Here is a 20,952-nt window from a genome sequence, read left to right on the forward strand (position 1 = left end):
CCCCCTCCGCCCCCTCCGCACCCTCCGGCCCCTCCGCTCCTCCGCGCCCTCCGGCCCCTCCGCCCCCTCCGCGCCCTCCGCGCCCCGTCGCGGCCCTATTCTGTGGAGGCCCGCGGCGCTTCCGTGGCACCTGCAGAGCCCGTTGGTTTAGCGGGCGCCCCCAGCCATCTCTCCCCGCGCTCCATCTCCGGCCAAAACCAAATGAAAAATCCATTCACCCGGGAGTTACTGCCCTGTCCCCAGCCCGCGGCCTGTGCTGCCTGCTGACATGTCCGGGCAGGGCTGGGAGGTGCTCAGCTTCGCTGCCTCCACCCTGCAGGAGAAAAGACGCGGCCCTGACAAGAACTTAGAAGAGAAATATTCCAGGATGGGACTTAAATTCAATCCAGTTGGCCGGCATGCCTAGCATCAGCCCCGGGGCCCATCCCCCGTCCCCCACCCACCTCCCCTTCCGCAAGCCTTTGTTTCCCAGAGTTACGAGTCTCCCCTGCTTTGCCTGGCCCCACCTCTTCCTAACCCGCTTGCCCAGGAGACATCCAGTAGGGACCTGATTCTCGCTGCTGGGGCACCTGCATATATTAGCCTATGGCGCAGGCGTGTCAGGCCGCCAACCCAGGTGGCCGAGGCGTGGGTTTCTCTAGACACAAAGGCCCAGGATCTCCAAAGCTCCTGAAAACGAGATCTAGAGATGAACCAGGCTGCCTCACAGCTCCATAAAGTTAAAACCGCATTCAGCATTTTGGCTAACGCCAAGCCCTCACCCTCCTTGAGACTTGCTTTTTGGCGCTGCAGAAGAAAAAAAAAAAAAAAGGCTCTTTCCAGAGTCAAAGTATTGATATCTTTAAGGCCTAAACCCTCGTGTGTGAAACGGATCGGTTTACTTAGTCCGGGTATTGGTTGTGCAGGCTTTCCAAGCAGTCTGGACGGTAGTTCGTTTACCTTACTAACTTCTCGCAAATGGTTTTATTCTCTACACACACACACCCCTCCACATTTCCCAGTCATGTATGATTGACTAGAACGTTTGATAGAAAAAAGAACAATTTGACCCAGAGAGAGAAAGAGAGAGAGAGAGAGAGCTGGGGTGGGCTGCTCAATTCAATAGTTGGAAAGCCTACTCTGAGTTACTAATTATTAACTTTTATCATCAGGGCAGTGGTCAAAGTTTTTTGTAGAACATACCATTATCTGTTGTGAAAATTGAATATCCATTTTGATCTTTAGTTAACAAGGAAAATTTCCTGAAATTTAATGAACTGATTTTTTACGTTTTAAATAAAATTCTCAGATATAAAAGCAATACATGATTGTACAAAATTGGAGAAAAAGATATTAGGAAAGTAGGAAAAATATATTACAATCTCTGTGTTGGTGTATTGCTTTTATGCTTTCTAGTATGCTTTATTTTACATAACTGAGATCATATTATGCAAGTATGTACGAGTGTGTGTGTGTGTGTATGTGTGTGTGATACCTGTATATGAACTTTTGTAACCTGGTGCTTTCAGTTACTGTACACACACTTTCTCATATCACAGGCTCATCATTAACAAAGTGCTTTGCTGATGGCAGGGCATTCCATTGACACCCTTGTTTGCCAGGTGCAAAGTCGCTCCTTATGACCAGCAGTTGCCAGGCCCACTAGCATCATTTCCCCTCATCATCTTCCTTTTTCTATCACGGTTCTAGAGATGCAGCCAGGAAGCAGAGTTGGAAGGCTCTAAAGGAGGAACATTGGGCTGCCCGGGTGGCTCAGCGGTTTAGCGCCGCCTTCAGCCCAGGGCGTGATCCTGGGGACCCGGAATCGAGTCCCACGTCGGGCTCCCTGCATGGAGCCTGCTTCTCCCTCTGCCTGTGTCTCTGCTGAATAAATAAATAAATAATTTTTAAAAATTTATTAAACAAAAATAAAGGAAGAACATTCCTTATCTTTCTCAAGATTATCGGTGCATGCATGCTATAAGGCCCTGGAAGGTGGTTCTTAGTCTTCTGTCTGTTTTTCTTTGGACATTTGGGTATTCCTAAACATGGAGAGATTTACAGTTCTATATGAGAAGGCAGATCTTTGGAGCATACTATGGTACTACAGTCATCAACATCTGAAAGAACTTACCCACCAGCTGATTCTCTAGATGTTTCTATACTTAAACGTTGTCCAACTATTAAACAAACAAACAAACAAACAAAAACCACGTTCTTCATGACCTTAGTATCTTAATTAGACAGGATGGTCTTAATTAAGCAATATGGTCAGAGATGTTCAGGTCAAAGATTTAGCAAAGGCTAAATTCCTGTTGAACATTAAACAGTACTCCCAAAGACACTAAGTTACAAAAGTCTACTTCAGAATTGGTTGGATCCCAGGAGATAACCTCTCCTGCCCCCAGAAACAGAGGAGACTCCATAAAAGGGAACCAGATGGGTAAATATAGATAAACACGAGCATTAAAGAGCATTAAAGTATCGGCTTGAGTTCTGAAAGGAGAACATTATGGAATCACCTCGTCCTCTTTTGTAGTCTTCAGAATAATTCCCAAGGCAATGTTGGAGTTTCTGGTTTTGGGGGGAAAAAGAAACAAAGAAGTCTTTTGTAGATGCTGCTGGTGCTGTATATTATATTGAAAACAATAGTATTAATAGTATTGAAGTAACATTTATTTTATTAAGCACTCACTGTGTGCCAGGCACTGTGCGAAACTGTGCATCATCTGCCAACAATCTTGGGTGCCATTATCTCCTTCTGCCATTGAAGAAACTGAAATTTGAGTCACTTGCCTAAGGTCAGACACCAGTAAGTGACCATGGGGCTCTTCAAATTCCTTAGTGCCTGCCATTGCTAGGGCTCTTACCTACTAGGCTCTCTTCCTTTCTGAAACTATTGGGAAAACGTGATGTTTTAGATTTGTCCTAGTGGCAGATGATGCAGTGAAAATGCTGGGTAAGTTGCAAAATAGAGCAGTCATCCTTGAGAAACACTGTAGTCCTTCACCTTCCCAAAGCTAGAGGTTATCAAAATAAATACACATCTCAGGCATTAGGTTTTTGAGGCATTTGTACATGCACTTTATGGCCATACAGAAATGGGTACCTTACGTACAGAAAGCTATAAAGGAAAAATGATATATGATGCTTTCAGGAGATGGGCTCCAAATGTTTGCTTTCTGCATGCACAAGGCTGATCATTTATAATGTCTGACACATAGGAGGGATCCTGTTTGTGGTATCCTGTTTATTGATCACCAGATTGGGATGTGGCCCAATTTAAAAAACGAAATATAGGTCAACCAAAGGTTACATGTTTTGTCAATCTAATTTATGGCAGAGTTGAGTTAAAGCTTATAATTGATTTACTTAATTACAGGTAAAAGCTTTCTATCTGATGTAACTAATAGAAGTAATGTTCTGCTTTAAAGAAATCATATTTCATCTTGTTGGTCTATACTACATGTACAGTGGTCTTCCTATAATTCAATATCCATGAGAGGGATCCCTGGGTGGCGCAGCGGTTTGGCGCCTGCCTTTGGCCCAGGGCGCGATCCTGGAGACCCGGGATCGAATCCCACGTCAGGCTCCCGGTGCATGGAGCCTGCTTCTCCCTCTGCCTGTGTCTCTGCCTCTCTCTCTCGCTCTCTCTGTGACTATCATAAAAAAAAATAATAATAAAAAAAAATAAACTGATTGATTTATTAAAAAATATATATATATCCATGAGGAAAAACAATGGGATTTTTTATTCAAGTGGATATTGTGAATTAGGTAAAGTTGAAGGAATTATGACTTTGCTTTACTACATTCTATGATAAGAGAGTAAATTACAAAAGCTTGGCTAGTTTTCAAATATTTATATATTGATATTCAGACATATATGCAGCTTGGAGTAGGTGGATTCACATTAAAAATCTGGCAGCATCAGTAACTGGTGGAAGGATCTTTTTTTTTTTTAATTGGGAAAACACGCAGAACACTTTTTTGTGTTAAGACAAAAAGCTTTCAAAATTATCAAGAAAGGAAATTATACTTTGCTCTGGAACTTTTTGGTAAAGTGCCATCAAGATGATTACTTATAATAAGGCAGTGGAAGGTATGTGATTAAGCGTGCGTTTGTGGTGTATTTATAGAATTTCTTCACCTTGTAGGAGAACTGTGCTTCAGGAAACTTGTTTGCAAGCCAAATCCCCTTTTCTGTTGCTTGCAGGAGCTCAGGGCTGGGCTTCTGAGGCTGTTTGGGCTGACTGTGTGACCTTGGGCAAGTCACTTCTTATATCAGGGTTATTAACATTTCCTTGTTTGTCTAATGATGCATCGGTTAGAAGAACAACTTTAATTTTAAAAAATTGTTGGAAGTAATAAAAACAATATGTTACTCATTATCCAGACCTTGGGAAAATGCTAGACCATTATAGATGCTCAATATATATTAGTTTTCTTTTTTTTAAAAGAGGAAAATATAGTTGAGTGTAAAGAAAAATAATATTTAAGTCACCTATAATTTTAACATTTTGCTTCCTGTGTCTTCATGCTTTTCTTTGGGGGGGGCATATAAACATTTTCTACTAAATTTTGCATACTCTTCAGAGACAGCCTTATTCATCACATATTTCCACGGGACCTTGACTATCATTGGAGAACGTGATTTCCATGGCTCTGTTATCCTTGCAGAGGCTGAGTCTCAGAGCTTTCTCTCTGGTCTTGGTGTCTCTGTGCCTCAGGCTTCTATTTCTGCCTGAGGATTTCACAGCCTGGATATCCCACAAGCATTCTGTATTCAGCATTTTCCAAACCAGATTTATCTTTCCTTCCAAGTACCCCCCCCCCCCCCCCCCCCCGCCCCGCGCCTCATTTTTCATTCTGTTTCACAAACTGTTAATAGCTCCCTCCCATCTTCTCAGTGGTGGACATTTTGGTGGTTTCCAGGGGTTTTTATTTTTGCTTCTGTAACAAGGTTGGAACATAAATCATCTCACAGATTTTTGATAATGGATTTAGAAATCACCCCCCCCCCCCCCCCCCGGAGTGAAATGGCTAGACCAAAGATTATTGGATCAGTCTTGAAGGAATTTAATACATATATTCAGATGGCTCTTCAGTTTGTGCTCCGCGAGCAATACATTCTAATTCCCATTTCACTGAATCCTAGCTAATTGTAGCTGCTGCCTTAAAAAAATCAATGCCAATTTAGTAGGAAAAACAGAATTTCTTAATGTTCTTAAACAAGAATTTCTTTCATTGCTGGTGAAGCTGAGATTTGAATATTCGTATTGTGCTATTAGTTTGCATGTTCCAGCTCTAAGAGTTTATAATTCTATGATTTCCTTGAGTAGCTCTTTACTGATTACAGAGTTAATCTTGGAACTAATCAGAGGAAGAAAAAAAAATCTCAAAGATTAATTTGAAACCACTTGATGTTAAATAGGGCCCTACTGAGGGTGTTGTGTGTTAGGAATTCCTTCCCCGAACTTTACAGAATCTAGGACTTGTCTTCCCCCAGTTTTGGTACTTGAGTTCTCCATGCCTTTAAATGGCACTGCTTGTTTCCTTCCTCATTTGCCTGGATTAGATGTTTTTAATGTTCAACAAAGGTAGTGTAGAAATCAAGGTTTCCCTGATGCTATTGTTGGAAAGAAAAACTTTTTCTTGTAACCTCTTAGGTTTAGTTACTGAGGCATGCAAATTAACCAACAAAAGACATATTAACAAGTGAAAAGACAGGTCTTTAAAATTGTCATGCACTTGTGAGTTCAAAGAAAAAATGTGACTCAAGGGTTAATTAAAATTTTGGGTAATAAACCCACCTTAACAGGGGAAAGGAAGGGGGAGAAGGGCATGTATGGGAAAATAAATGACCCTAATAAGAGAAGAGGATTAGAAAGGGCACTTATGGGAAGACAAGTGGCTTTTAGGAAGACAGAAGGACTCTTAAGAGAATTGGTGGGAGATCTGATAGTTTGTGACAGGGTGTCTTGAGGTGTGGTACAGGTTTCCAGTCTCAGGTGTTAAGAGACAATCTTTCCTGGTGGTGAAACTTCCTAGAAGGGGATTTATTACAGTTGAATTCTTTTGAGAGTCTTTGCTTTTAGGCAGATAAGGGAGTTCACCCCCCCACACACACACACACACAAACACCTATTCTTAAATGCCTTCAGTTCAAGATGGTTTTTATGGGACGTCTGGGTGGCTCAGCGGTTTAGCACCTGCCTTCGGCCCAGAGTGTGATCATGGAGTCCTGGGATGGCCCAGGGTGTGATCATGGAGTCCTGGGATCGAGTCCCATGTCAGGCTCCCTGCATGGAGCCTGCTTCCTTCTCCCTCTGCCTGTGTCTCTGTGTCTCTCATAAATAAATAAAATCTTTAAAAAATATATTTTTACGGCACAGTGGCCTCCTCTGGGCCCTGTCACTGCCATCTAATATGGAACAATCCTAAATAAGGATTTTTCAAGTTAATGGTTAGGTTCTATTATTTCAGTCAACAAATATTTCTTGGTAACCCATTAAGTGGCAGGCACTGTGGTTGGGCTAAGAGAGATGAGAACCATGGTGGTTTTTGTTCTCTTTTCCTTTTGTGAGGTTGCCAGTCCTGATGGCTTGCTGCATCACAAGGTATGTTTCTGAGCAAGCTATTTGGCTGATAAGTGAGCACTTACCCAGAGTCTACTGCTCACTTCCACTTTGTGCTCTTCTTATCACATGTCAAGTCACAAATTGAGGGAGGACGCTTCTTCAGTTATGTTTCATTACATCTAATAGAGAAGTTGTTATCATGGTAATCATGCATTCCCAAACCCTGAGAGTCTGTTTACACATAAAAACAAAGACCTTAAAAGTTAGTTTAAGGTAAAACAAAGTGTAATCTTTAAAAACAAAACAAACAAAAACACAAAAAATCAATGGTCCCTGGGTGGCTCAGTCAGTTAAGTGTCTGCCTTTGGCTCAGGTCGTGATCCCAAGGTCCTGGGATAGAGCCCCAGTGTTGTGCCTCTGCTCTGCGGGGGGAATCTACTCCTTTTCCCACTCCCTCTACACTCCCCCTGCTTGTGTGTTTTTTATTCTTCTATCTCTCAAATAAATAAAAATCTTAAGAACACACACACACACAAGAAATCATTTGAGGCAAATATAGATTCCAATCTGTTGTATTAACAATCCTAGTTAACACTGATTAATTGATAGGCTTTGGACACAACTGAGCATTTAGCTTTCATATGCTCTCAGGGTCTACATTCTGCATTAACACTTTCACAGAAGGAACCAGGAAACTACATGGGTAGGTCTAGCAATATTTTAAAGAAATGTCAGATTAACATGCAACTTAACACTGCTTTCCCATTTTGCTATTGTTAAAGTGAACCATCAAAATTATTCCATCTCCCAGCTATTGGAAGAAATACATTGATCCCTCTATTCCTTTCTCCTGTTCAAGAACAAAAATTCAGCTGAGTAAATTTGAAGATCTAATTGGTTTTATTAAGCGATTCCTAAATCAGGCAGCATGCCATCTGGCAAGTAGAAAGAAGCTCCAAGGTGTCTACAAAATGGAAAGTTTTTATAGAAAGGAGTGTGGGGAAGGAAGTTATTTGGGAGAGGGTGAGTGTGACAGATTACCTCACTGGTGCTGACCAAAAAGTTCTTGACTACATTTCTGAGGGAGACTTAAACTGCAGTTAGGTTAGGTTTTAAGCTGGTTTGGTGACTTGGCCTACCATAAGTGAACCCATCTTAGGACTGTGGTTTTCTTTATAAACTCTCCCTTAAACATTTAAAGAATATTTATATACCAGGCACTGTAATGGGCATGGGGCATACAGAGGTGAAACTACATCCACCCAATGAGGATCTCAGAGGGATGGGATACATTTCCCTAGACAATGCTGGTGTGCAACCAGGGTTATAGTCACTGGATCAAGTAGAAGAGGGGCTGGGGAGGGAAGAGCAGGAGTAATGTCTTTCTCTAAGGTAGAAAGGAGCTCAGAGCTCTCCAAGGAGAGGGAGGAATGGTGTCACTGGAGTGGGACGAGTGGGTTGGAGGCAGGTGACCCAAGAGCAAGCAGAGGAGTCAGCTAAAGTTCAGCCTTATGTGTAATAATTGTCTTTTTTTCCATCCTAAGGGCAAAGGGAAGTCAATATAAGATTGGCAGTGGCAAGCATGGCTGGCGACAAGGTGACAGTGAAGAGACTACTGCTCTAGTTCAATTGGGAGATGTAGATAGTACTGGGCAGCAGAGGTGAGAACACAGGAAGGAAAGAGATTCATGGAATTTGTAGGGTTGGGTCGAAAGCTGGGCTTCCCAATGGGTTGGCTCTGAGGATGTCAAGAAAAAGAGATAAATGTCAAGGAGTCTCCTCAGTCTGGCTTGCACAGTTGGATTAATGATGGTGTGGCTAATATTTCAGACTCAAGGACCCAAGGAGACAGGCAGTATAGACTCAAGGACCTTACAAAGCCGAAGGTGTTTCGGAATTGGAACATAAATTGGGGTCATAAAGTTGGTTTTCATAAGTCTCAGTGACTATGAGAAAGCTGAGAGTCCGGCCAGGGGTTTCTCCCTGAGGCTCAGATGTCCTCTTGGATTCCCTTCTGCTTTATTTGGGTTGATTGAGCAGGTCCTATGACTGATTTTAATGAGACAAAGTCAGTTGTTCCAAGATGAACTTAGAAATGAAAATTTGGTGACACCGTCAAAAGGAAGACAATGTTCGAGATGCTTTCTATAATGAATTACAACCTAATGCATTCTTAAATAGAACCTTGTGTTATATAACACTGTGACCCGGCTGTTCTTTGGAGTTTATCTCAGTTTATGTTCAACCACATTTGCATCTGATACAGCACATGTTCTCCTCCACCCAAAAGAAGGCTTTAGATAAATTGGAAAGTTTTCAAGGGAGAACAGCCAAAGTAATTAGGAGCTGAAAGAATTGATTTATGAGCCAAGATTAGATAAGGTAAATACATTTTGTTTGGCTATCTGACAAATAAAAGTGGAGTGAAGTCAATCAACAGTAAAAACAAAGGAAACAATTCAGGTTCACTCAGAAATATGAGAGAAATGTTCACCCTTTACTGGCTCTCCCTCCCTGCTGAACGTTCACTCTTTTCATTCCTCAAATGTTAGGTAAAGCCTGATGAATGTCTGCGTAGTGAATCTAAAAGCGTCTGATGGTAAAAGTAGTTAAACAGATACTAAAATATCTGAGGAGGGCTAGAAATGTGATGTTCTGACCAGTTGGTTTGCTGAATTGAGATTATTCCAGGGCCAGTAGGTGTGTGCAGGTAAAGAAGCACTAGTGTAGGGCCCTTCCTTATAAATCTTCTTGGGACACATTATTTCAATAGCGATTGTCACAGTGATGAAGGTCAACTGAGCTCTGTAAAACTGTGCTTTGTTTGTGGCTTTCTGATTCACGGTGTGATGGGATTTGTTTTGTTTCATAAGGCATTTGGTTTCCTAGGTGCTTGATTCATTTTATCAACCTCTGCATTTCTCAAAGTAGTGACTCACTGATGACCTGGCTGGAAATCAAATCCTACGAGATGGAAGAGTGGCTGAGGAAAAATGGCCTGCATGGGGGTTGAGGCCCAGAGTAGGCTGATGGTGCGACTTACCCCTCAGAGTCATATGCTCCTCTATGCTACATTGGAGAAGTCATTCAACATCTCTGAGCCTCAGTATCCTCAACTATAAAGTAAAAACCATTCCTACCTCTCCAGACTTCAGCGAGGCTTAATTAAATGGGCTAATATGTATAAGATACTTACCCCAGGCCTGAGCATTCACAAGCCCTTCTCTGAAGAAGTAAATACCTCCTGGGAGGAGCACATCTCCTTCACACTCTATTTAGGGAATACAGATCCACTGCTCTGGCACATGGCTCCCGGATCCAGTGAAAGGAAGGGGACATTTCAGGTCTTGAAATAATACTTGGGGATTTTTGATAACCTCAGGCAGTGAAAGGACTGTGGGTAACCAGAGAGACCAGGGGAGGAGGAGGGAGGAGGTTCAGAGGAGGCTGGGGTGCAGACAGTGGCTGGCAGCTGTTCTTCAGGACCCAAGGTGGCTTGTGCCCCCCATGGTTTGGAAACTGGCAGATTTTGTGGTTTTTTGTACTTCTACCCACACTTCTCCCATTCAGTAGAGCTTCCTGAAATTTGTTTCCATTCAGAGGGGAGGAGAGGGAGGCAGAGGGGGGAGGAGAAATAGAACAAGAAGAAAGAGAGGAGAAGTAAGTGACAGTCTCCTCTTTCTTCCCTGCTCCTGCAGAGTCAGGGAGGTGGAGCAGGTGTGACTAATCCTTATTTGGGAGCTTTCAAATTGTAGCACCAGGAGTTTTGATCTACTGTCCTTTGAGAAAATGGCCCTTTGACCATCATCACATCTGCAGTCTGGCAAGAACACTGTCAATAGTCTGTACTTTATTTCCATAGCATACACAGGCATTTTTATCATCTATCTGTAAAGTCTTTTTTTCTCCCTATAAAACGTGTGCATTGTTATAGAAAAGTTGGCAAATAGTAAAAATAAAACTTAACTAGAGGGTAATTTATAGCAACCTGCAATCATGCCACCCAGAAACAGCCACTGTAAGTGTTTGTCTTGGCTTGGCGCTGTTGCTTTCCTGCTAAGTATTGGAATGTTCTGGAGCATTTATTGTGATTTATATTATCAGGCTTCCCTTCTCTCTCCTGGGGGTCATTTCAGCCAACCTCAGGACCCCTCAGACATCTTCCCCAAGGTGAGTGTCACAACCTTCTTCTGCCTCAATTGCTCCTCAGTATTGGGTCTGCATTTCTTTCTGTGTGCAAATACACAAAGTGGACGTGTGCCACCCACTCGGAATGTTCCACATCAAACTCATGCTCCCTCCGCACACAAGAGCTCCTTTCCCTCCTCTGCAACCATCAGTCATCCCAATCAGAACTTGCTCACAGGGTCCTATTACCCCTGCCAGCAGCTTGGCCTTCCTTTTGTTGGAACCAATGCTTCACATCAATCCTAGTCTAGGTCTTAATTCTGCCCTTTCCCACTTTCTACTGAGCGTCTGACTTTTCCACTTGAGTCCTTCACAGTGACCCGGTGGTGGCTGTTCCTCAAAGCACAGGCTCTGGAGCCTGATGACCTGGTTCCAATCCCGCCTTTGTCAAGTTATTTAAGAGTGGTGTGCTGGGTTTCCTCAACCCTAAAATGAGGCTAATGTTCCCTGCTGCAGATCTGGTGAGGTGGTTACAAAAATTAGAACATCTAGAACATCAGAATAGTTCCTGGCACATAAGAAATGCTCACTGCAAGTTAAATATTATTATCCAGTTGGCAACCTCACGTGTGTGTCCTAGTGCTAATTTAAATCCACACTTCCTCTGGTCTGTTTATCCTTTCCTCTTCTGAATTCCTGGTAACCTTTCCCCTGGGCCTCTTCTAAGGAACTTAGCAATTTTTACCCCCACTCCGCTTACCATTTTCTATACTACCACTTATTGTAGAAGTATACTTGCCACTTGTCATTATGAACTGATTATTTTATTATAATTACTAATGCATATTTCCATCCCCCCTCCAGACGATAGACATCCAAGTGGAGAAACTCTGTCTGATTATTTGTGGGTCCTCCCACCGTCTCTCATTCCATTTAATGGCTTACACATGGTAGACCTTTTTTTTTTTGGAAACAATTTCATTAAGATATAATTCCTATATAATACAATTCAGCCTCTTAAGGTATACTGGTCAGTTGAGTTTAGTATATTCCTAGAATTATGCAACCATCACCACAATCAGTGTTAGAACATTTTATCACTCCAAAAAGAAACCAAGTGCCCCTTAGCCATCACCTTGACACAACCCCTCCAGCCCAAGGCAACCACTATCCTACTTATGGTCTCTATGAATTTGCCTCTTCTGGATGTTTCATACAAGTGGAATCCTGGAGTATGTGATCCTCTGTGACTGGCTTCTTTTGCTCAGCATGTGTTCATTCACATTGCAGCTTATGCCATTGCTTCCTCAGATTCCATAGTGTTCATATACCGCAATTTGTCATCCATTCATCAGTGTGTGGACATTTGGGTTGTTTCCACTTTTTGACTATTAGGAATAATGCTGCTCAGAGTATTTATTTGTGTACAGGTTTTTGTGTGGACCTATTTTCATTTCTCTGAGACATATCCCTAGGATTAGACTTGCTGGCTCATATGTTAACTCCATGTTTAACTTTCTGAAAAACTGCTTTCCAAAGTGGCTGTGCCATCTTGTTTTATTTCCATCAGCAGTGTATCTAGTTTGCCCACATCCTGAATGTAGAAGACTTTTAATATGAAAAGAATGGAAAGAATAGTTCTTTAAGCTTGATTTTATAGTTCAGTAGACACTAAATAAGTATTTTCTTCTAATGTTCTAATTAACAACACTTTCTTTAAAAAAAAAAAATGCCCTTCATCCTCAAGGAATGTCTGTGATGCACTGGGAAGACACTTTAAGAAAGAAGGCAAAAAATAAAAATAAATAAAAATAAAATAAAATAAAAATAAGAAAGAAGGCAGGAAGATTAATCTGCATTCAAATAAAAATACAGAGCCGAGGATTTTGTTTCTAGTATTGTCATTACTGTCATGAACCAATGGGGATTTCTTAAGAAATGCAAATACATACTGTTTGCCTTGAATCAGGCAATGTTATCTAAAAGTAGAGATAAAGTATAGGATCCTGTACAAAAAATGAGATTTGTGAGAGCAAAAAGAATTGGAGTGGGGCTAAGTGACTTAGGAAAAATAAAAATCTATTGAAGTAAGCAAGAATAGAGCTAATAAACTGGGTAAGACATGGGATCACTCGGTGTATCTGGGTGGCTTTACAGCATTAACCAGGAGGGTGATGGGGTTGCTGGTGGAGGGACTTGAGAGACAGGCTGATGCCTTCTCAGCTGGTAAGTGCTGAATCTGAGCTTCCTGCTCTGGAGTGAGTCAGCCTCTTTGGTCAGTGCCCTTAACCACTGCATGAGCCTTTGTACCTCTGCTCTGTTTTCTTCACCTACCTTGTTTGACTACCACAGCTCAAAGCACATTAACCACCTTGTGATTTTATTTTAAGTAAAATCAACTTCAGTAGTTCATCAAAGACACTAAGACAACTTTTAAAGTTAATCATAAGTTACTATAATATAACCTATCAAGGAAAATATGAGTTGAGTCAGATCACGTGGGGCCTTGTAGATGATGTTAACAGGACTCCACTTCATTCCAAAGGTGGTGAGAAGCATTCAGTTTTAACCTTTGGAGTCAAGTGGTCACATCCATGCTCTGGAATGTGCTTCTAGTTGCACTGAGGAGTTTGTATGGGAGGGAGCGGGAGCAAAACTTGAGATCTAAACATCAGGGTGAAGAATGAGAACAGGCTGAACTAAAATGGGAGGGAGAAGTGGTGATGGATTAGAGGTGCCAGCTGGGAGTTAAGGAGAGACAAAGGTCACCCGTTGGTGGTGGGGAATGAAGGGGAAGCCGGCACTGTGGGAGTCTCCCGCAGTTCTGCATGGAGCATGGGGCAGGTGGAGATACAATTCACCAACTGGTTCTAATGAAATGGGATCTCACAGTAATAAACAGTTTTCTGGAGAAGAAAAAGTTTTGCATCTTCTCCATTTGTTCATTTCAGGTTTTCCTTCTAGGCCTCACTCAGTTTTGTTTGGGCTAAAGCCATTTTCTTTTCATCAGATATGTCATTTTTCAGAAGCAGTTCCAGCAATTTTAGTATTTCCAACTTTAATTTGTGGAAAGTCTATTCGTGTCCCCCTGGGTATTTATTTACTTATTTTTATAGATTTTATTTATTTGTGAGAGAGAGAAATCATGTAAGCATGCACAAAGGCAGGGAAGGGTCAGGGAGAGGAAGAAGCAGGCTCCCCACTGAGCAAGAAGCCTGATGTGGGCTCGATCCCAGGACCTTGAAATCATGACCTGAGCCAAAGGCAGACACCTAACCGACTGAGCCACCCAGGTGCCCCATGTCCCTCTGGGTCTTTTAAACAGGCAGCATCATTGTCCCTCTGGGTCTTTTAAACAGGCAGCATCATTGCTTGCCCAAGGGCTTGCAAATGCGTAGCATTCAAGGAGATAAATGACTCAGCTAGATAATTGATGGCTAACCTGTTGAAATCTTCTTCTGATTCCAGGCTGCCCTTGCAGGAGGCACCACCATGATCATTGATTTTGCCATTCCTCAGAAAGGCGGTTCCCTCATCCAGGCCTTTGAGACCTGGCGAAGCTGGGCTGATCCCAAAGTCTGCTGTGACTACAGCCTTCATGTGGCCGTGACATGGTGGAGTGACCAGGTGAACCACCAGGCGTCCATTTCTTCCATTTTGTCTCCTAGTCCTTGCTCTGTGCAATATCAAGAAACTGGTAATGTCAAAACGTAAGAAATGGTGATATCAGTTGCTTCCCTGGATGACTGGAAGTCAGAATTAGAGGGAGGACTTCTCCTTGCATATTCTTTTGTACCTTTGGAATTTGGAATCCTATGAAGTATTATCAGTTGGAAAAACTAAAAAAAATGTTTAAGCATATAAAGATGGTAGGATAAATCCTTTGTACTCATTCACAATAGCCTTTCCTAATACATAATCCATGAATTATAAAATCTTTTACTGTAACTTTTTAAAATACTGAACGTCTCAATTTTAACATTTCCAGGCTCTTCTAAGTGATATTTTCCCACAGAGTAGAACTTCCATTAGAAATGTTTAATATCGGGATCCCTGTGTGGTGCAGCGGTTTGGCGCCTGCCTGTGGCCCAGGGCGATCCTGGAGACCCGGGATCGAGTCCCACGTCGGGTTCCCGGTGCATAGAGCCTGCTTCTCCCTCTGCCTATGTCTCTGCCTCTCTCTCTCTCTCTATTTCTTTGTGTGACTATCATAAATAAATTTAAAAAAATAAAAAAAAAAAGAAATGTTTAATATCTGGAGAAAAAACAAGGAAGGGACAGATCAGGAACATTTTGAAGATAGTTTTGAGAGATGTTAAAGTACGTTTATTTCTGTTCATAAAAAAAAGCGTATGTGTACTTTGGAAGAAATTTTTACTTTAATTTCAATCACCACCATATGTTTTTCCATATTGGACTTAATTCAGAATCCTTTTACCAGAAGGGGTTTCACACGGGTGACTTTATTTGAACTTACCATGTAACTTATGCCTGTATTTCCTCCTAAAAGTTGGGATTCAGGTACCAAATTAATATAAAACAAAGAATCTTTAACAGATAGTTCAGCAAACATAGTAGCAATGTTTACAGTCCATAGCAAAAGTTAATTTTTTTTCCAAAACACCATTCTAAGTGATGCATCTAATCTCTTTTGTGCTTTTAGGATCTTCTTGATCGTCTCCTTTCTCCCTTCCTCCCTCCCTCCTTCTTTCCTTCCTCCCACTCTTTATCTTATAACAGAGCAAAGGCGACGATATTTGCCCTTACAGTGTTTCTCATACTTTACTATGCAAATGGTTACTTGGTGAAATTGTTAAAATACAGATTATGTTCAGTAAATGCATTAGTTTGCTAGGGCTGCTGTGACAAAGAACCAGAGATTGAGTGGCTTAAATAGCCGAGATGTATTGTCTCACAGTCCCGGAGACTAGAAGTTTGAGATCAAGATGTTGGTAGGGTTGCTTCCTTCTGGGGACTTTGAGGGAGAATCTGGTGCATGCTTCTTGCCGGCTTCTCCTGGTTTGCTGGTAATCTTGGATGTTTTTTGATTTGTAGAAGCACCACCCTATCCTCTGCCTTCATCTTTACATGGCATTCTCCTGTGTGCATGTCTGCGTCCAGATTTCCCCTTTTTATAAAAACATCAATCATATTAGATTAGAGCCCACCCTAAGATTGGATCTGCAGTGCCTCTATTTCCAAATAAGGTCACATTTTGAGGTACTAGGGGTGAGGACGTCAACATATGAATTTTGGGGGGACAAGTCAACCCATAGTAGCAAGTTTGGAGCACGGCCTGAGAATCTGCATTTCTAACAAATGCCAGTGTCACTGGTTCAGGTAGCACACTTTTGGAGCAGCAAGGCTTAAGCCATGGTGCCCGCATTTGGAAGCCCACCATGTGCATATGCTAAAATGTTTAAGGCATTTTTTTCCTGACTATAAAAATAATGTACTCAGTAGTAGAAAACTTGAAACTATAGAAAAGTAAAAAAAAAAACAAACAAAAACAAATAGCAAAGAAACCCCCAAAATGAAAAATGAGGCACTCTATATCATGTTCTGCTCTTTGCTATTGTCCCTTAACATATCTTGGACCTCATTCCATCACTTCACTGGTGACCACTCTCAACATTTTAATGTTTTTTCCATTTCTTTGTGGAAATGCTATATAAATAATGTTTGTGTGTATGTGTGTGTGTGTGTGTGTATAAATATATTTTTTCAGTTAGCCAGTCATCCATTCAGCAAATAGTTATTGAGCAGGCAATTTTCTATATATGGCAGGGGACACACTGTACAAAGCCCTGGCTCTTATGGGGCTGCAATTCTAGTGGGGGGGAAGCCATTAAAAAGTAAGTGTATAACATGCTGGGTGATAAAGCACCACAGAGGAAAGTAAGAAAAATTACTAAGGGAATACATAGTGATAGAAGTGAGTAATCTAACAGATAACAGAGTCATTTGTAAACTTTGCTTGTTCAATAGGAAAAATTGCATTGTTTTATTTTGCACTTTTTAATCTGCAAAAAGGTTAACATTTTTTCATGCTTATTAGTCATTTGTATTTACTGTTTGAATTGTTGGTAGTATTTTTTACCTGCAGTGTTAAGACTTTCTCTTATAAGGTTCATAGACAACAACCAAGAGAAATAATCCTATGCCTAGAACATATGTTGGGTGTGTGTGTGTTACCATACAGAAATTCAAACAATTTTATTTGGTCAAATCTACCATTTTTTTTATTTTGATTTTTTTTAGTTTCTATTGAGACTTGAATTGGACCTGCAAGGGTAGTTCCTGAGCTTGTTTGGATCTCCCCTTGCCCCTTACCTTTAGCACATCTGAAGGCTCCTAAGGAGCCTTCCAGCCCGTCCAGAGTCTCTCACCTCCGAGGAGCCACCTGGAGGCTCAACCCACGTCTGCCTCCTCCACCTGAGAGTCCATCCTGTGGGTTTCAGACCTGAGCCCCAAGCCTTACCTCATATTAGCTTTGATTCCTCCTAGAGACATCATTGCTTCTGTTGCTGCCAAAAGGCTTTGTTTTCATTTTCTAAAATAATTTCCTCCCATCAGGAGATAGATGCTGACAATTTTATGTCCACATAAAGAAATTAAGTACTTTTGGGCAAAGTATGAACACTTTCATGATTTAAAAGCATCATTCCAACAGTGCTTCATCAGATGAAGCGAGGTCTAACCTGGGGGAAAGAACAAGGCCTTAACTGCATTTTTTTCTGGAATTAAACTGTTCTCCTTATTTTGCTTATTTCTCTTCTGAATGCAACATTTTGAATGTTGAAGAAAATGTTGAAATTCTTATTAAATTAAAACATGGCATTTTTTGGTGTGTGACTGTTGTTCCCTTTTAGGTTAAAGAAGAAATGAAAATCCTTACCCAAGACAAAGGTGTGAACTCTTTCAAGATGTTTATGGCCTATAAGGACCTGTACATGGTGAGGGATGAGGAGCTGTACGCTGCCTTCTCTCAGTGCAAGGAAATTGGAGCGATTGCTCTGGTCCACGCTGAAAATGGAGACCTGATTGCAGAGGTAAGCATTTTTATCTCAGAGCTTTGCCACAAATGAAATGGCCGTGACTTAAGCTGAAGACAGTTGGACCCAAGTAAGTGAAATCATTCTATGCATTGGAAGAATGGAAATTCAGAAACTAATGTTGTGTGGCTTGGAAATACTTGATTCGGTTTATTTAAGTCTGTGCTCTTTTTTATTCAGGTGATACATGTATTGGAATGAAGATTTTCCTTTTTCAAGTCTGCTATTTAAAATTGTCAACTCAAGCCGACCAGATCTCAAACATGTTTCTCAAACAAATACTTTGTGTATCCCAGCACTTTCTTTCTCTTTCTTTCTTTCTTTCTTTCTTTCTTTCTTTCTTTCTTTCTTCCTTCCTTCCTTCCTTCCTTCCTTCCTTCCTTCCTTCCTTCTTCTTCTTCTTTCTTCTTTCTTTCTTTCTTTCTTTCTTTCTTTCTTTCTTTCTTTCTTTCTTTCTTTCTTCTTTCTTTCTTCTTTTAGTAGCTCTGCCTGCTGGTTCAGAATGCCAGAGTATGGAATGAGCAGGATCTGATGACTTAAGCAGTGTATTAAGTACTGTTTAAAGCCTCACTCTTTTCAGAAACTGGGTATTAAAATGTGCTCTGGAGGATATAGATGGTATTTATTTCTCATGTGAGTTCCATTTTTAATGCCCAAAGGGTATATCATCTTCAAGATTTAAAAAGCTGTCTCTTACCCTTTGTATTAGCTGACTTTTTTTTCTCCCTAGGCTCCGCTCACTTTAAAGTCAGGGAAAGTGAGGCTGGGTGGTCAGGAGACAATCAGGGATCACGAGAAGCAAGCATGACTGTAAACTCAAGCAGACCAAAGTTTAAATTGGATGTTCCCGCTTCCTAGCTGTGACACCGGGCCAGTTATTTTGCCACTCGGAGTGTTGACTTCCTGCTTTTTTGTAAGCAAGAAATAACATTTTGGAGTGGAAAAATGTCTGGTCCAATATCGTTCAGTGGGTGGGGCAGAGGGTGGTGAAGACTATGATTCAATTAAAAACACAGCTGCTTATATAATATGAGTCACTTCAACAGTATTGGGAATTCAAATATTTGGTTTTATTTTATTTTGTACTGAGCTAGTAATAAGAATGTGATTAGAGGGCAGCCTTGGTGGTACAGCGGTTTAGCGCCGCCTGCAGCCCAGGGTGTGATCCTGGAGACCCAGGATCGAGTCCCATGTTGGGCTCCCTGCTTGGAGCCTGCTTCTCCCTCTGCCTGTTTCTCTGCCTCTCTCTCTGTCTCTCATGAATAAATAAATAAAATCTTTAAAAAAAAGAATGTGATTAGAATTAACCTCATATCTTTTCAGCTTTTCTTTTTTTTCTTTTTAAAGATTTTTTTTAATTTTTTAAATTTTTATTTATTTATGATAGTCACACAGAGAGAAAGAGAGGCAGAGACATAGGCAGAGGGAGAAGCAGGCTCCATGCACCGGGAGCCTGACATGGGACTCGATCCCGGGTTTCCAGGATCGCGCCCTGGGCCAAAGGCAGGCGCCAAACCACTGCGCCACCCAGGGTTCCCCTTTTTAAAGATTTTTATCCATTTATTCATTTGAGACGCACACACACACACACACAGAGAGAGAGAGAGAGAGAGAGAGAGAGAGAGAGAGGCAGAGACATAGGCAGAGGGAGAAGCAGGCTCCATGCAGGGAGCCTGATGTGGGACTTGATCCTGGGACCCGGGAATCATGCCCTGAGCCGAAGGCAGATGCTCAACTGCTGAGCCACCCAGTTGTCCTTTTTCAGCTTTTCAATCAAAATAATTTAATTGTGAAATATACGTATGAAAACCTAACATATACTAAGTGTCATGTTCATGTGGTAAAATTCTGTTTGTTAAATACACACATGGTACACACACACACACCCCTCTGCACCTAACAGATCTGAAAGCTTGGCCATGTATTTAATTTACAATAAGATAATGGTACTTGTCAGTAAACCTTCCTTGCACATGTGTCGGTTCCCACTGTCTTTGTAGGGAGCAAAGAAGATGCTGGCTTTGGGGATAACAGGGCCAGAGGGCCATGAGCTGTGCCGCCCTGAAGCAGTGGAGGCAGAGGCCACGCTGAGAGCCATCACCATAGCCAGCGCCGTGAACTGCCCTCTCTACGTCGTGCACGTGATGAGCAAGTCTGCAGCCAAGGTCATAGCGGATGCAAGGAGAGATGGTAATTCCTTTTTTTTTTTTTTGACATGGTAATTCCTGAGCGAGAAGCTCACCTGTAGCTCAATGTTAGCTGAAGAGTGAAGTAAATCGGCCACAGCTCCTGCTTTGCTTATGAGAAGGTCACACATGAATTTCTGCAGCTTGTCTTCCTCATTTTTATTAACATCCTCACTGTTTTCTTGCACCCTCTGCATGTCTAGTTTTACCCTCCTTTTCTGCTCATCTTCATGACTGCTTAGGTTATTCTCCACCATCCTGGAAACCTCAAGACATTTCCTTCAGCCATAGGTACCCCACTCTTTAATCTGCGGCCCACTTTTTAATCTGATGGCTAAAAGCAAACTCTCCGGTTAGCTAAAGAAACTTACCTGTCTCTTAGGCATCTCCACTGTTCCTCCTAGTACCTGAATCAGGATGGTACATAGTAGATGCTCAACAAATTTCTTTCAAATTGAATTGATTTTTGGGATACCTTCTTGAGTATTAGAGCCATTAAAGCACTTATCCAAATAGTATTTTTATGACAATTATTTTAATATTTTAAAACCAAAGCCCTTCCCACCACATATAATAGACACTCCTAGGATGTGCTAGTAGCTTCTATCGTATCATCTCATATTTAAAAGCCAGGAAGTCAGAAATAATCTTATAAATCATCGTGGCTCTTTGTTTTCTTTTTAAACAGAAACTGGCTGAATTTTTAAAATATGGATTATAAAAATTATGAAAATAGATTTGGCATTCTTTAATTGACATTAAAATTAATTTTGTCAAAATTGCTTCTTGTTGCATGAATGTTCAATAGGGATTTTGTGTGTTTTAAAAATGTAATCCATTGACATATTGTGTTAAGACTAAACTCAGTTTCACACAGGAGCCAATAAGGTCTTACTATCAACTATTTCTGGTTACTTCTCCCAGGGAGAAGTATTATTATCCCCAGTAATATAATTTCAGTGTCAAAGAGCACAGCACTTCAAAAAGAAAATACTGACTTTCTGCCACCAGGTGGCTCTGTTG

General features: G+C 41.3%; 1 protein-coding gene across 1 annotated transcript in view; it reads left to right on the plus strand.

Annotated features, from left to right (window-relative positions):
* DPYS (dihydropyrimidinase) overlaps nt 1-20,952 on the plus strand; it is a 76,360-nt gene that overhangs the window by 1,648 nt on the left and 53,760 nt on the right. The window contains exons 2-4 of the mRNA XM_025994838.2: nt 14,157-14,315; nt 17,561-17,740; nt 19,744-19,933. Of these exons, the coding sequence (XP_025850623.1) occupies nt 14,157-14,315; nt 17,561-17,740; nt 19,744-19,933 (529 nt within the window). The remainder of the gene's footprint in view (nt 1-14,156; nt 14,316-17,560; nt 17,741-19,743; nt 19,934-20,952) is intronic.

Source organism: Vulpes vulpes, chromosome 13 (assembly GCF_048418805.1).
Source record: "Vulpes vulpes isolate BD-2025 chromosome 13, VulVul3, whole genome shotgun sequence".
In the NCBI taxonomy this organism is placed as follows: domain Eukaryota; kingdom Metazoa; phylum Chordata; class Mammalia; order Carnivora; family Canidae; genus Vulpes; species Vulpes vulpes.